The sequence below is a fragment of the Heptranchias perlo genome, chromosome 7 (assembly GCF_035084215.1).
Source record: "Heptranchias perlo isolate sHepPer1 chromosome 7, sHepPer1.hap1, whole genome shotgun sequence".
Taxonomy (NCBI): Eukaryota; Metazoa; Chordata; class Chondrichthyes; order Hexanchiformes; family Hexanchidae; genus Heptranchias; species Heptranchias perlo.
Window position 1 is genome coordinate 86,983,605 of NC_090331.1, and position 13,625 is coordinate 86,997,229.

Genomic DNA, 13,625 nt, shown 5'->3' on the forward strand with positions numbered 1-13,625 from the left:
GTCCCACAAACAGCAGTGTCATAATGATCAGAAAATCTTTTTTTTTAAAGGTGATGGTTGGGGGATAAACATTGACCAGGACGCAGGGGAGAACTTCCATGTTCGTTGAATAGTGCAATGGGATCTTTTAGGTCCATTTCAGAGGACAGATAAGGCTTCAGTTTAACGTCTCATCTGTAAGACGGCACCTCCGACAGTGTAGCACTCCCTCAGAACTGCATCGGAGTGTTGGCATCGATTTTATGCCTTTGTTACCTCTAGACTCGACCATTCCAATGCTCTCCTGGCCGGCCTCCCACCTTGAGCTCAATCAAAACTCTGCTGTCCGTGTCCTAACTCATACCAAGTCCTGTTCACACAATAACCCTGTGCTCGCTGACCTACATTGTCTCCCAGTCCGGCAACGCCTTGATTTTATAATTCTCCTCCTTGTTTTCAAATTCTCCATGGCCTCGCTCCTCCCTATCTCTGTAGCCTCCTTCAGCCCTACAACCCTCCGAGATCTCTGCGCTCCTCCATTTGTGGCCTCTTGCGCATCCCCGATTTTCTTCGCTCCACCATTGGCGGCCATGCCTTCTGCTGCCTAGGCCCCAAGCTCTGCAATTCCCTCCCTAAACCTCTCCGTCTTCCCTTAAGACGCCCCTTAAAACCTACCTCTTTGACCAAACTTTTGGTCCACTGGCCTAATACCTCCTCGTGGCTCGGTGTCAATTTGTTTTTGATAATCATAAGAACATAAGAAATTGGAGCAGGAGTAGGCCAATCGGCCCCTCGAGCCTGCTCCGCCATTCAATAAGATCATGGCTGATCTGATCCCAACCACAAATCTAAAGAACACAAGAAGTAGGAGCAGGACCCGGCCACACAGCCCCTGGGCCCTCTCCGCCACCCACAGGGCATTGACCGATCCGAACTCAGCTTCATGTCCAATTTCCTGCCCGCTCCCCATAATCCCTAATTCCCTTTACTTCTAGAAATCTGTCTATTTCTGTTTTAAATTTATCTAATGATATAGCTTCCACAGCTTCCTGGGGCAGCAAATTCCACAGACCTACCACCCTCTGAGTGAAGAAGTTTCTCCTCATCTCAGTTTTGAAAGAGCAGCCCCTTATTCTAAGATTATGCCCCCTAGTTCTAGTTTCACCCATCTTTGGGAACATCCTTACTGCATCCACCCGATCAAGCCCCTTCACAATCTTATATGTTTCAATAAGATCGCCTCTCATTCTTCTGAACTCCAATGAGTAGAGTCCCAATCGACTCAACCTCTCCTCATATGTCCGCCCCCTCATCCCCGGGATTAACCGAGTGAACCTTCTTTGTACTGCCTCGAGAGCAAGTATGTCTTTTCTTAAGTATGGACACCAAAACTGTATGCAGTATTCCAGGTGCGGTCTCACCAATACCCTATATAACTGCAGCAATACCTCCCTGTTTTTATATTCTATCCCCCTAGCAATAAAAGCCAACATTCCGTTGGCTTTCTTGATCACCTGCTGCACCTGCATACCAACTTTTTGATTTTCTTGCACTAGGACCCCCAGATCCCTTTGTACTGCAGTACTTTCCAGTCTCTTGCCATTAAGAAAATAACTTGCTCTCTGATTTTTCCTGCCAAAGTGCATAACCTCACATTTTCCAATATTATATTGCATCTGCCAAATCTCCGCCCACTCACCCAGCTTGTCTATATCCCCCTGCAGGTTTTTTATGTCCTCCTCACTCTCTACTTTCCCTCCCATCTTTGTATCATCTGCAAATTTTGATATGTTGCACTCGGTCCCCTCCTCCAAATCGTTAATATAGATTGTAAAGAGTTGGGGACCCAGCACTGACCCCTGTGGAACACCACTGGTTACTGGTTGCCAGTCCGAAAGTGAACCATTTATCCCAACTCTCTGCTTCCTGTTCGATAACCAATCCTCCACCCATGCCAGAATGTTACCCCCATCACTCCTGTGAAGCGCCTTGGGATATTTTACTATGTTAAAGGCGCTATATAAATGCACGTTGTTGTTGTGGGACTTGAACCCACAGCCTTCTGATTCAGAGGCGAGAGTGCTACCCACTGAGCCATGGCTGACACAACCCTCCCAGTTTTCCCTCCCAGTAAAGGGGAAGAGCAGGTCAGAGTAAACTGATGAACCTTTTATTGGCTGGGAATTTCTGGGGAGGAAAAAATAGCAGAACCTTATGTCATTTAACCATTGTTAAAGAATAAAAGTATCATTTGATTCTCCGAACTCCCATTTCAACCTGTGATTTTTGGCTTTTCATCTTAAAGGGCCTTTGTATGCAACAGCCAAGTTGCAAAATTACTAAATGCTAAAGATGTGTTACTGGTATGCTGCTGTTTTCCTCCCTCCCTAACCTTATTCCCATACTTGAGATAGACTGGAGTGGGTGGGCGGTGGATAACACTCCCCATCCGTGATGCCACATAACAGATATTGCACTTCAGCAGTCACAACCATACGCACGAGCATGCACTGAAAAAGAAAGGTGTATTGTGTTGACTGATGCCGCAGGGTGTGCAGATTCCCCAGTTTGATCAGTGGGATGGTCTGTGCTTCTTGTGACGACTTTTAACCTTGTTCCTGTTCACTGCAGCTGCAAGAAGTGCAAGATCGGAATGTTGAGTGTTTGGGAATGTTACATGAATCCCAGGAGGAACTAAAAGAATTACGGAACAAATCAACATCATCCTCACTTCAGCGGCCCCAATCCTACAGCATGTTCCCAATGGTATGAAGATGTGCAATCAAATCCATTTTTTTTTCTTAAGCGAGTGTGTTAAATCCCACTGTTCCAGCCTCAGATATTGACTGACTGCGGAACAAGTGGATTGGGCAAGCTTCTTCCATCTCGCCACTGATAGCTTTCGCACCAGCCGCTAGGTGTGTAGCAGTTACCCGGGATTGATTCACCATATATGTGCTTTCTCTCCTCCTCTTACCTTTTTCTTCCTCCTCCTCCTTCCTTCTCTTCCCTCCTTCCCACCAGAAAAAATGGTGATGCATCTGCCTTGAGGGTGCAGAGGAGATTTACTAGAATGGTACCAAGGATGAGGGATTTCAGTTATGAGGAGAGACCAGAGAAGCTGGGATTGTGCTCCTTAGAGCAGAGTGAGTAAAGGGGAAATTTAATAGAGGTGCTCAAAATTATGAGGGGTTTTGATAGAGTAGATCGGGGGTAGCTGTTTCCACTGGCAGGAAGGTCAGTGACCAGAGGACACAGATTGAAGAAAATTAGCAAATAATCCAGTGGGGAAATGAGAATTTTTTTTAGGCAGTGAGTTATGATGATGTGGAATGTACTACCTGAAAGTGTGGTGGAAGCAGATTCAGTACTAACTTTCAAAAAGGAATTAGATATATACTTGAAAAGGAAACATTTGCAGGCCTATGGGGATATGGGGAAAGAGCAGGGGAATGGGACTAATTGGATAGCTCTTTCAAAATGGCCTCTTTCTGTGCTCTGATTCATTGCGTGGCATGTTTCCATGGCAAAGTGGCTGAAGTCAGCAATTCAGGGATTGATTGAACTTGTGCCCCAGCAACTTGGTGCTGAGGGTTATCACTCCACCACAGCCATCTTAAACCTCCATTTTAATGTATGCTACTTCAATTTTCAACAACTTTTTGTTCCTAATCGTCTTTGAATACCTCTTTTACATGCACTATTGTAAAAACTGTTTGGATTCCTCCGTCGGCTGTATATTGACTCAAAAGAATTTGAGGCTCTGTGCCCCCTGTTAGAGTATATTCCTGTTTAGGTTATTTCAATTCTTTGGGTGGAATTTTAAATTGGTAGGAAATAGATTGAGGCTGTCCCAAACTGATTTCATCCAGGATCCTTACAACCAGCAGAGACAGAGGGACTTCATCCAATCAATCCGAGCTAGATTCATACTCAAGTCCCATGGAAGAGTGTGCTGACCACAATACTACATCGTTCCCCAGTAGTAGTATTTAATGGATGAACTTTGAGGAGTAGTCAATAATTGGGCACAGCATCAGTCTCATGATTCACCAATACGGTAAGTTGAGTGAACAGGAGAAAGCATTGAGCGGAGGACAAGACAATGAGAGCGCGAGAGAGACAGTGCCAACTGGCACCACTCACCCCACACAGCAGTACCTATAGAGTCTGGGAGAAGCTACCTGCTCTTAGTCAACTGGATGAAGAAAGGCATGGAAGAGGATAATGTAACAAATGGGGCAGGGGAATTATGAAATCTGAGCATGTTGGCAAAGTGTCTTGCTGTGATGATGGACAGTTTCACAGTGGCTTCACTCTGAAGAGAAAATGCAAACCCAGTCACTTAGATTTAAAAAAAACAATAGACAACTTTGACCAATGAATTATAAGGTCAACAACTTTGTACCAAGTTAGCTAAAATCTCATATTGCGATGGCTTTGAGTCGTCTAAAGTCAGACAGAACATTATGGTAGGATTTTGAAATTAGTGATGGGGCTACATACATATTTACTGTTTCTGCAGCTAATTTTGCTCTTTGTTAATTTTACACTAGTTTTGGAAACTTGAGTATAAATGTAATATCCTTACAGGATTCCTTGGCTGCTGAGATTGAGGGAAGCATGCGCAGGGAGCTAAATCTTGAAGAGTCAACTATTCAAGACCAAAGGTAAACAAAAATGGGTCCCCTGCTCTGAGCACTTTCTTATTTGTTCCTGCTATATTGTAAAAAGCAATAGCCTTGACTGAATGGAACCCGTCACCTTCATGATAAATCATAGAACGATTTGCCTCTCTTCCCCCCGCCACCCCAACCCAAAGAAATATAGGAACAGGAGTAGGCCATTCAGCCCCTCGAGCCTGTTCCCCCTTTCAATCAGATCAAGGCTGATCTGTATCTTAATTCCATTTACCCGCCTTGGTTCCATATCTCTTAATACCCTTACCTAACAAAAATTTATTAATCTCAGTTTAGAAATTTTCAGTTGACCCCCCCCCCCCCCCCGCCTCAACAGCTTTTTGGGGGAGAGTGTTCCAGATTTCCACTACATACATACGAATTAAAAGCAGGAGTAGGCCGTTCAGCCGCTCGAGCCTGCTCTGCCATTTGATAAGATTATGGCTGATCTGATTGTGATCCTACTTTCCTATCTACCTACGATAACCTTTTGACTCCCTTGTTAATCAGGAAACTATCTAACTCAGCCTTAAAAATAATATTCAGTGACCCTGCCTCCACTGCTCTCTAGGGAAGGGAGTTCCACAGACTCACTACCCTCAGAGAAAAAATTTCTCCTCATCTCCGTCTTAAATGGGAAACTCTTTATTTTTAAACTGTAGTCCCTAGTTCTGGTCTCTCCCACAAGGGGAAACATCCCCTCAGCATCTACCCCTTCAAGTCCCCTCAGGATCTTATATGTATCAATAAGATCACCTCTCATTCTTCTAAACTCCAATGTACACAGGCCCAATTTGTCCAACCCAGATCCCTCTCTAGCTCAGAGTTCTGCAGTCTCTCTCCATTTAAATAATATACTGCTTTTCTATTCCTCCTGCCAAAATGGACACGTTCACATTTTCCCACATTATACTCCTACTACTAAATTTTTGCCCACTCACTTAACCTATCTATATCCCTTTGCAGACTCCTTATGTCCTTTTCACAACTTACTTTCCTATCTACCTTTGTGTCATCAGCAAATTTAGCAACCATACATTCGGTCCCTTCACCCAAGTCATTGATACACCCTTTGTGTGAAGAAGTGCTTCCTGACCTCACCCCTGAACGGCCAAGCTCTTCTCTTCCTCCGGCACCAAGCAACGGTAGTTTTCCAATTCATTAAAGCATTCCTTCTTGTGTTTTTACCTCAGGAACCAACACAAACGGGTTTTCAGTACAGTCAGGAGCATTAATGAAACCATACAATCACACACGCCGGCAACTCCTCTGGGATCTATCCCGGGATCAGGTGGCTCATCTGTTGTCATGACAGTGAAACAGCACCATTCTGTCATGGGACCAACTGATACAAAAGTGACGAATAACTTGCCAAGTGAAGCAGATCCCCACTGGTAAGTAACAGACGACATTAAACTGAATGAACTACCCTCTCACTGGCCAACGGCCAAAGTTACGGGGAAGGACGGATAAAGGGAAGAAACATACATGTGCAGCCTTTTATGTGATCTGTTGTGTATGGCAATGTAATGTTAGAAAACTGGTTGAACACTCGCTCCATTAAACTCAACGAATTGGAATAAAGGCAGAAAACTTTCTGTACTTTACTGGGTTTAATTCCCACTATGAGCTACAGTTAGCTCACTTGGTGGCACCTTTGCATTTTAACTCCTTTGCACTAGTTTTGGTACACTTGTTAACTTGTGATTTTATGCAGAGAGAGAATAAAACCCAGGTGGAAATTTGTTATCCCTCAATTGCTGGTTACTTGCCAATAAATTTGAATGAAAGATTTTCCCAGATTTCAGATACTCCATGTTTGTGCCCATACAAACTGCTTCCTGTTGTATCTCATTTTGCCATTTCCCATTGTGTTTCTTCCTTCTGCTTGCACTACACATCAATCCACAGCTGAAAGTGTGGGTAACTGCGTAGGGTCTTGATTACAGTGGAAACTTGTAGCGGTTGCGGAATATACCCGCAAGCAATATTTCACTTATGAACCTGAAGAGTCTAATGTTCATGGCAGGCAGTGTGCATTTATTACTAAGTAATGACAGGTGCAATCTACAATCAGCAATTAACTTTGTTATACAGGATACATTAAAAATAATTACTGGTTCACTTTAACAAAAAAAATGCACGCACAAATTGCCTGTGGTCTGTCAGTAGATTAATGTGTAAAATGGATTCTGACTTGAAAGTTTCCATTTAAATAAAAGTTTTCTTTTCCTGGTGTAAAATCCAATCACAAGGACATTGCAAAGGAGCTTTGGTGGATTTTCTTGGCCTATCAAGCTGTAAAAGTCCTATATTTACATCCACTTTCAGCTGAGAATGTGCCACAGACGCTACAAACAGGGTGTTGAGACCAGTGGCGTAAAATAAATCTCTAGGCTGGAGGCTAAACCTCAGAGTTCTCCAGTTTGTGTCACTAGTGGAAATACTGATTGCATCACTTAGTGTGGTTTTCCTTGGTCGTTGTACATCACATTGTGTCATTTTACATCACATTGTGTCATTTTACATAGAATTACTTGAATTTACATCAGAAATAGGCCATTCGGCCCAACAGGTCCATGTCGGTGTTTATGCTTCCCACCCCTCTTCACCTAACCCTATCAGCATAACCTTCTATTCCTTTCTCCCTCGTGTTTATCTAGCTTCCCCTTAACGACATCTATGCTATTTGCCTCAACTACTCCTTGTAGTAGCGTGTTCCACATTCTAACCACTCTCCTGAATTCCCTATTGGATTTATTAGTGACTAATATTTATGGCCCCTAGTTTTGGTCTTCCCCACAAGTGGAAACATCTCTATATCTACACTATTTAACCCTTTCCTCATCTTTTGAGACCACAGAGGTCCCTTCATCAGGTGAATGATGGTCAGTGAGTTAAGATGACCTTAATTCCGACATAGTGGTTAAGTAGATGACTATGGCGCATCATCTTTTTGTCAGTGAAAATAGAGAACCCCATACTGGATAGAATGATATGGTTGCATTTGATTTGCACGCATTATCTTTCAGGCAGACCAGACAGGTCCTTTGAGATGGATGAGCAACTTCATTTTCCCTAAGTTTTCTTCCTTTATTGACTGTGGGTAAGTTTTTTGGATGGAATTTCGAAACAGAATTTCAATGTTGGGATTTAGGTTCTGTCGACGAGGCTTCTAATTCTCAACTGACAGTCCAGTACTGTATCCATGGCAACACTATTACGATGTCAACATGGATTTATTTGAACTGTGACTCCATTTCTTGTCTGCTGATAGCCTGTGAAATATATTTCAGTTGAATAAGTGTTGTACCATTTACTGTAACCTCGTTTCAGTACACTTAGAGCCAGGTAGCTGGTAACTGCTGGTTAGCGATTACTCGATAATCTGGTCACTAGCTGCTCATAGCTGGTTATTCCCAACTTGACCGCCTTAACCTGGAAAGCCTTCCAAATGTTGCTCACGCTCTCATTTTCCCTTGCAGCAACCCATCGAGGATTGGGCAGCCTGGCACTCCCGGGGGCAAAGACCTGGCCACTGCCCTGCGCCGGCTCTCTCTGCGGCAGGAGAATTACCTGAGCGAGAAAATGTTCTTCGAAGATGAGCGGGACCGGAAGCTGATGGCCCTGGCGACTGAAGAGGAGAGCGGCTGCAATACGCCGGCAGAGAGCGTACTGTCCATAGGGACCAACCTCACAGATCTAACGGAGATGTCCTGCTTCTCCGGGGTGTCCAGCTGTTACCGCACGTTCCTACCTGAGAAACTACAGATAGTCAAGCCGATAGAAGGTAAGGATAGGGACTTGAGGGCAATCTGTGCTCGCTAATGATCGCAATTTCCATTAATTTAAAAAATAAACAGCGAGTCCGACACCTGGATCAGCCAACCATCTATTAGCGTATTAGCACCCACGGACGGGGGGTGAAAATTGGTCCTTGGCCACCCCTTTTCATCTACATCTGATCGTCAAAGAATTTTTTTACTTGAGTAGCTGTGCTAACCCACAACAGGTTTGATCCTCAGGATCCCCCAATGTGTGATGTCAGCCGATCTCTGGAGGGCCGGTCGGGGCACCACAATTGGCCTCAGCATCCCTGGCTCAAGGGAGGGGAAAAGTTAGCTAGGATTGCTGCTCCTGATTGCTGTCCACCAGCAACCCCTGCTAGAAATGTGAAGTGTGTGAAGGCAGTGCGGGGCTCGACTGTGGGACCCCGCCCTCTTCTCTTTTGCCCCCCAACTGCCACCCCCACCCCCACCCCCCCCCCCCAAAACCCAAACCTGCTGAGACTCCATGTCTAGACCATGTCTGAAGAATGACCAGTTGGATGAGGTCCCAGACAGTGCCCAGCGCCAGAGGAACTATATCCCAGTAGAGAATCAATGCCTTCAGAAGGGGAACAAATGTCCCATCACTATGCTGATATAGCTCTTGACAGTATCTTACACAAGCAGTTGAGCTCACAGAACGTGCCTAATTAAAACTTTCAAAGGTGACTCGCTCTGAAACTGAACTTGCTTAATCTTAAAAGAAAGAATAATCTTCCTCGTTTGCTCTGATATGGAGGATACTGTTTTGCTTTATTAAGAGACGATAGACTTTATACTCCTGCATCGAGCTGCCATATTCAACCATAATATCACTGTCCAGGATTCTCATCACGGCTAAGGGCCTACAATGAAGGTATCGCCAAGGGCCCTTTAATAAACAGTGTGGCCCAATTTGATTTTCTTAAAACAAAAAATTATTGAGTAACCAAGGCTTTGATATTATGCACCGCACCAGCTACTGGTACTAGTCCGCTTATTTCTCCCCACCCCCCACCAATCACCACCATGAAGGATATGATGGCCCATTTGTTTTGGATGGCAGCAATGTTTTCATTATAACTCCACAAAGGTGGAAATGATGAAAATTCGTAGGTATGCCAAAATGCTTGTGATTTGGGCTCAGCACAAGTTTTGTCTGTGTAGGCAATAATGTCCTGAGACAATGACGGTATATTGGGGTACTGACCACGATACAAACATACATACGAACATACATATGAACAATAACTGACCGGAAAAGACCCTCTGGTTCAACCCGCCTGTCCCACACAATTGCAATACCTTGTGCATCACCATATATACACTCCCCATCCCACCCCACTGAAACCATGTGACCTCCTGGGAGAGGTGAAAAACCACATTTAAAACTCAGGCCAATTTGGGGAGGGGGGGGGGTGGAATCTAGGAAATTCCTCTCCGACTCCCTTAGGCGATCAAAACTAGTCTGGGAGATCACTCTGGCCCTGATCTCGGCCCCAGCCAGAAACAAATCCAGCTCTCGCTTGAAGGAATTTAGCGAATCGGCATTCATTGCACGAGCTGGCAGCCTGTACCAGAGGTCCACTATTTGATGATTTTATACAAGTTAATGTGTTCGTGGATCTCTCTCTTTTCCACCCCCACCATGTTCAAAGAGTGGGCCGACAACATAACTGGAAACCCATCCAGAAAACTGCACAAATACCTAGAGTTTTTAACAATGATGTGTTAGACACTTTTAGTGTTGATTGTGCCACGATCTGTTAACTTTCTAATGATCCAGTAACATCAGGTCTCATTGTGTATGAACTTTTATTTGATCACTTGACCCTTTGAAAACATAAGAATTCCTGCTACAGAGAATCTGCCTTCAATTGTACCCAGCACAGAGAACTAAGTGCGTTATGACACTGTACATCATGGACAAACAACAAATGGAACATATTGTGTAAAACAAACTATACCTTACTTGATCTGTGTTCAGATTGAGCGGTACTTTTTTTAAACCTAATGTTTTTTTATTTGGTTAGCACTAACTTGCTCCATGTTAAACTGTGGACATCCTTTAACATGGCAGCTCTGCATATGGGATAGAGGTCTGTGAAAGAAATTGAGATCCAAGCAATAGAGGAACCAAATCAAGATGGAGGGGGTTGGTGGCTCAAACCTGGGCATCCATGAGGCGCTGTGGGCCATCAGCAGCAGCAGATTTGTATTCCAGCACAATCTGTAACCTCATGGCCCGGAATATTCCTCACTCTATCATTACCAACAAGCCAGGAGATCAACCCTGGTTCAACGAGGAGTATAGAAGAGCATGCCAAGCGCAGTACCAGGCGTACCTAAAAATGAGGTACCAACTTGGTGAAGCTACAACTCAGGACTACATGCATGCTAAACAGCGGAAGCAACATGCTATAGACAGAGCTAAGCGATTCCACAACCAACGGATCAGATCAAAGCCCTGCAGTCCTGCCACATCCAGTTGTGAATGGTGGTGGACAATTAAACAACTAATGGGAGGAGGAGGCTCTGCAAACATCCCCATCCTCAATGATGGCGGAGTCCAGCACGTGAGTGCAAAAGACAAGGCTGAAGCGTTTGCAACCATCTTCAGCCAGAAGTGCCAAGTGGATGATCCATCTCGGCCTCCTCCCGATATCTCCATCATCACAGAAGCCAGTCTTCAGCCAATTCGATTCACTCCACGTGATATCAAGAAATGGCTGAGTGCACTAGATATAGCAAAGGCAATGGGCCCCGACAACATCCCAGCTGTAGTGCTGAAGACTTGTGCTCCAGAACTAGCTGCGCCTCTAGCCAAGCTGTTCCAGTACAGCTACAACACTGGCATCTACCCGACAATGTGGAAAATTGCCCAGGTATGTCCTGTCCACAAAAAGCAGGACAAATCCAATCCGGCCAATTACCGCCCCATCAGTCTACTCACAATCATCAGCAAAGTGATGGAAGGTGTCGTCGACAGTGCTATCAAGCAGCACTTACTCACCAATAACCTGCTCACCGATGCTCAGTTTGGGTTCCGCCAGGACCACTCGGCTCCAGACCTCATTACAGCCTTGGTCGAAACATGGACAAAAGAGCTGAATTCCAGAGGTGAGGTGAGAGTGACTGCCCTTGACATCAAGGCAGCATTTGACCGAGTGTGGCACCAAGGAGCCCTAGTAAAATTGAAGTCAATGGGAATCGGGGAAAACTCTCCAGTGGCTGGAGTCATACCTAGCACAAAGGAAGATGGTAGTGGTTGTTGGAGGCCAATCATCTCAACCCCAGGACATTGCTGCAGGAGTTCCTCAAGGCAGTGTTCTAGACCCAACCATCTTCAGCTGCTTCATCAATGACCTTCCCTCCATCATAAGGTCAGAAATGGGGATGTTCGCTGATGACTACACAGTGTTCAGTTCCATTCGCAACCCCTCAGATAATGAAGCAGTCCGAGCCCGCATGCAGCAAGACCTGGACAACATCCAGGCTTGGGCTCATAAGTGGCAAGTAACATTCGTGCCAGATAAGTGTCAGGCAATGACCATCTCCCCTTGACATTCAACAGCATTTCCATCGCCGAATCCCCCACCATCAACATCCTGGTGGTCACCATTGACCAGGAACTGGACCAGCCATATAAATACTGTGGCTACGAGAGCAGGTCAGAGGCTGGGTATTCTACGGCGAGTGACTCCCCAAAGCCTTTCCACCATCTACAAGGCACAAGTCAGGAGTGTGATGGAATACTCTCCACTTGCTTGGATGAGTGCAGCTCCAACAACACTCAAGAAGCTCGACACCATAAAGCAGCCTGCTTGATTGGCACCCCATCCACCACCCTAAACATTCACTCCCTTCACCACTGGCGCACTATGGCTGCAGTGTGTACCATCCACAGGATGCACTGCAGCAACTCGCCAAGGCTTCTTCGACAGCACCTCCCAAACCCGCAACCTCTACCACCTAGAAGGACAAGAGCAGCAGGCACATGGGAACAACACCACCTGCACGTTCCCCTCCAAGTCACACTTGGAAATATATCGCCGTTCCTTCATCGTCGCTGGGTCAAAATCCTGGAACTCCCTCCCTGACAGCACTGTGGGAGAACCGTCACCACACGGACTGCAGCGGTTCAAGAAGGCGGCTCACCACCCTCTTCTCAAGGGCAATTAGGGATGGGCAATAAATGCTGGCCTCGCCAGCGACGCCCACATCCCATGAACGAATAAAAAAAATGTGAGGCAGAATTTGGTTTTGTATCCTTAGCTTGTTCAACTTTGGTTTAAGGCTGAGTGGTGTGTGGGAGCCTGTCAGTGATATCCTGCTGCACTAAAGTGATGATGCACCACTCCAATGTCCTCAATCACAGTATGAATATTCTTGTCCCGTTAGATTTATACTCGTCCCTGGGGAGGTGTCTGGTGGGGCTCATAGCAAACATGGTGACTGTCAAGACTGCAGCACTGTCGTGTTGGGTGCGATTATGCCATTGCAGAAATTAGAATCTCTATAAAAATGAACTTGAAGCATGATTTTTGTTCAGCTATGAAGGGTTCTTAAATACCATGAAAGTAGAAAGCTATCTCACACTTTGGATAGCTGGGCTACGCTTGGTTATCAATATGATATGAATTTTTACTTAGACCTGATGTGAAAATACTTGTTTGTTTGGATGGGTCCATCTGCAAAGTAATCACTCAAGGCCATCTTCTCTCTCTCCTTTCCCCCCCCCCCCCCCCCCCCCACTCGACTATTTTTCTCCCTCTCTGAGTCCTGGTAATTGAAAGTACTGGAATTCACTGCCCAATCCTTTCAGTTAATTTTCGGAAACATTATATGAATGTTGTCTGCATTTTCAGTGGGCTACCCACCCCAATGTTTGAGGCAATCAAACCTTCACTGTAAAAATAAATAAGGATTATTGGATTAAATTGTACTACCTTAATCAAAAAATCTAGAATGGGAAATGACCCGTGTTAAGATAATCCTTATCCTTTTGATAGCCGTTTGGTAAAGCTAGAGACAGTAATATATCTGACAATTAACTTCATTTATTATTGTTTCAAAACATTCATCTTAAGACTACATACAGAGCAATATACGCAGTCCTACATCTAGAAACTTATGTGTAAAGAACTCCCCCGGAATTGTG

The 13,625-nt window shown here is 45.0% G+C and overlaps 1 protein-coding gene across 9 annotated transcripts in view; it reads left to right on the forward strand.

Moving 5' to 3' along the window:
- Window positions 1–13,625, forward strand: part of trak2 (trafficking protein, kinesin binding 2) — a 105,130-nt gene that overhangs the window by 83,405 nt on the left and 8,100 nt on the right. For all 9 annotated transcript variants that reach the window (XM_067988060.1, XM_067988061.1, XM_067988058.1 and 6 more), the window contains 4 exons: window positions 2,611–2,745; window positions 4,573–4,649; window positions 5,852–6,052; window positions 8,144–8,448. In XM_067988060.1, coding sequence (XP_067844161.1) covers window positions 2,611–2,745; window positions 4,573–4,649; window positions 5,852–6,052; window positions 8,144–8,448 — 718 coding nt within the window. The remainder of the gene's footprint in view (window positions 1–2,610; window positions 2,746–4,572; window positions 4,650–5,851; window positions 6,053–8,143; window positions 8,449–13,625) is intronic.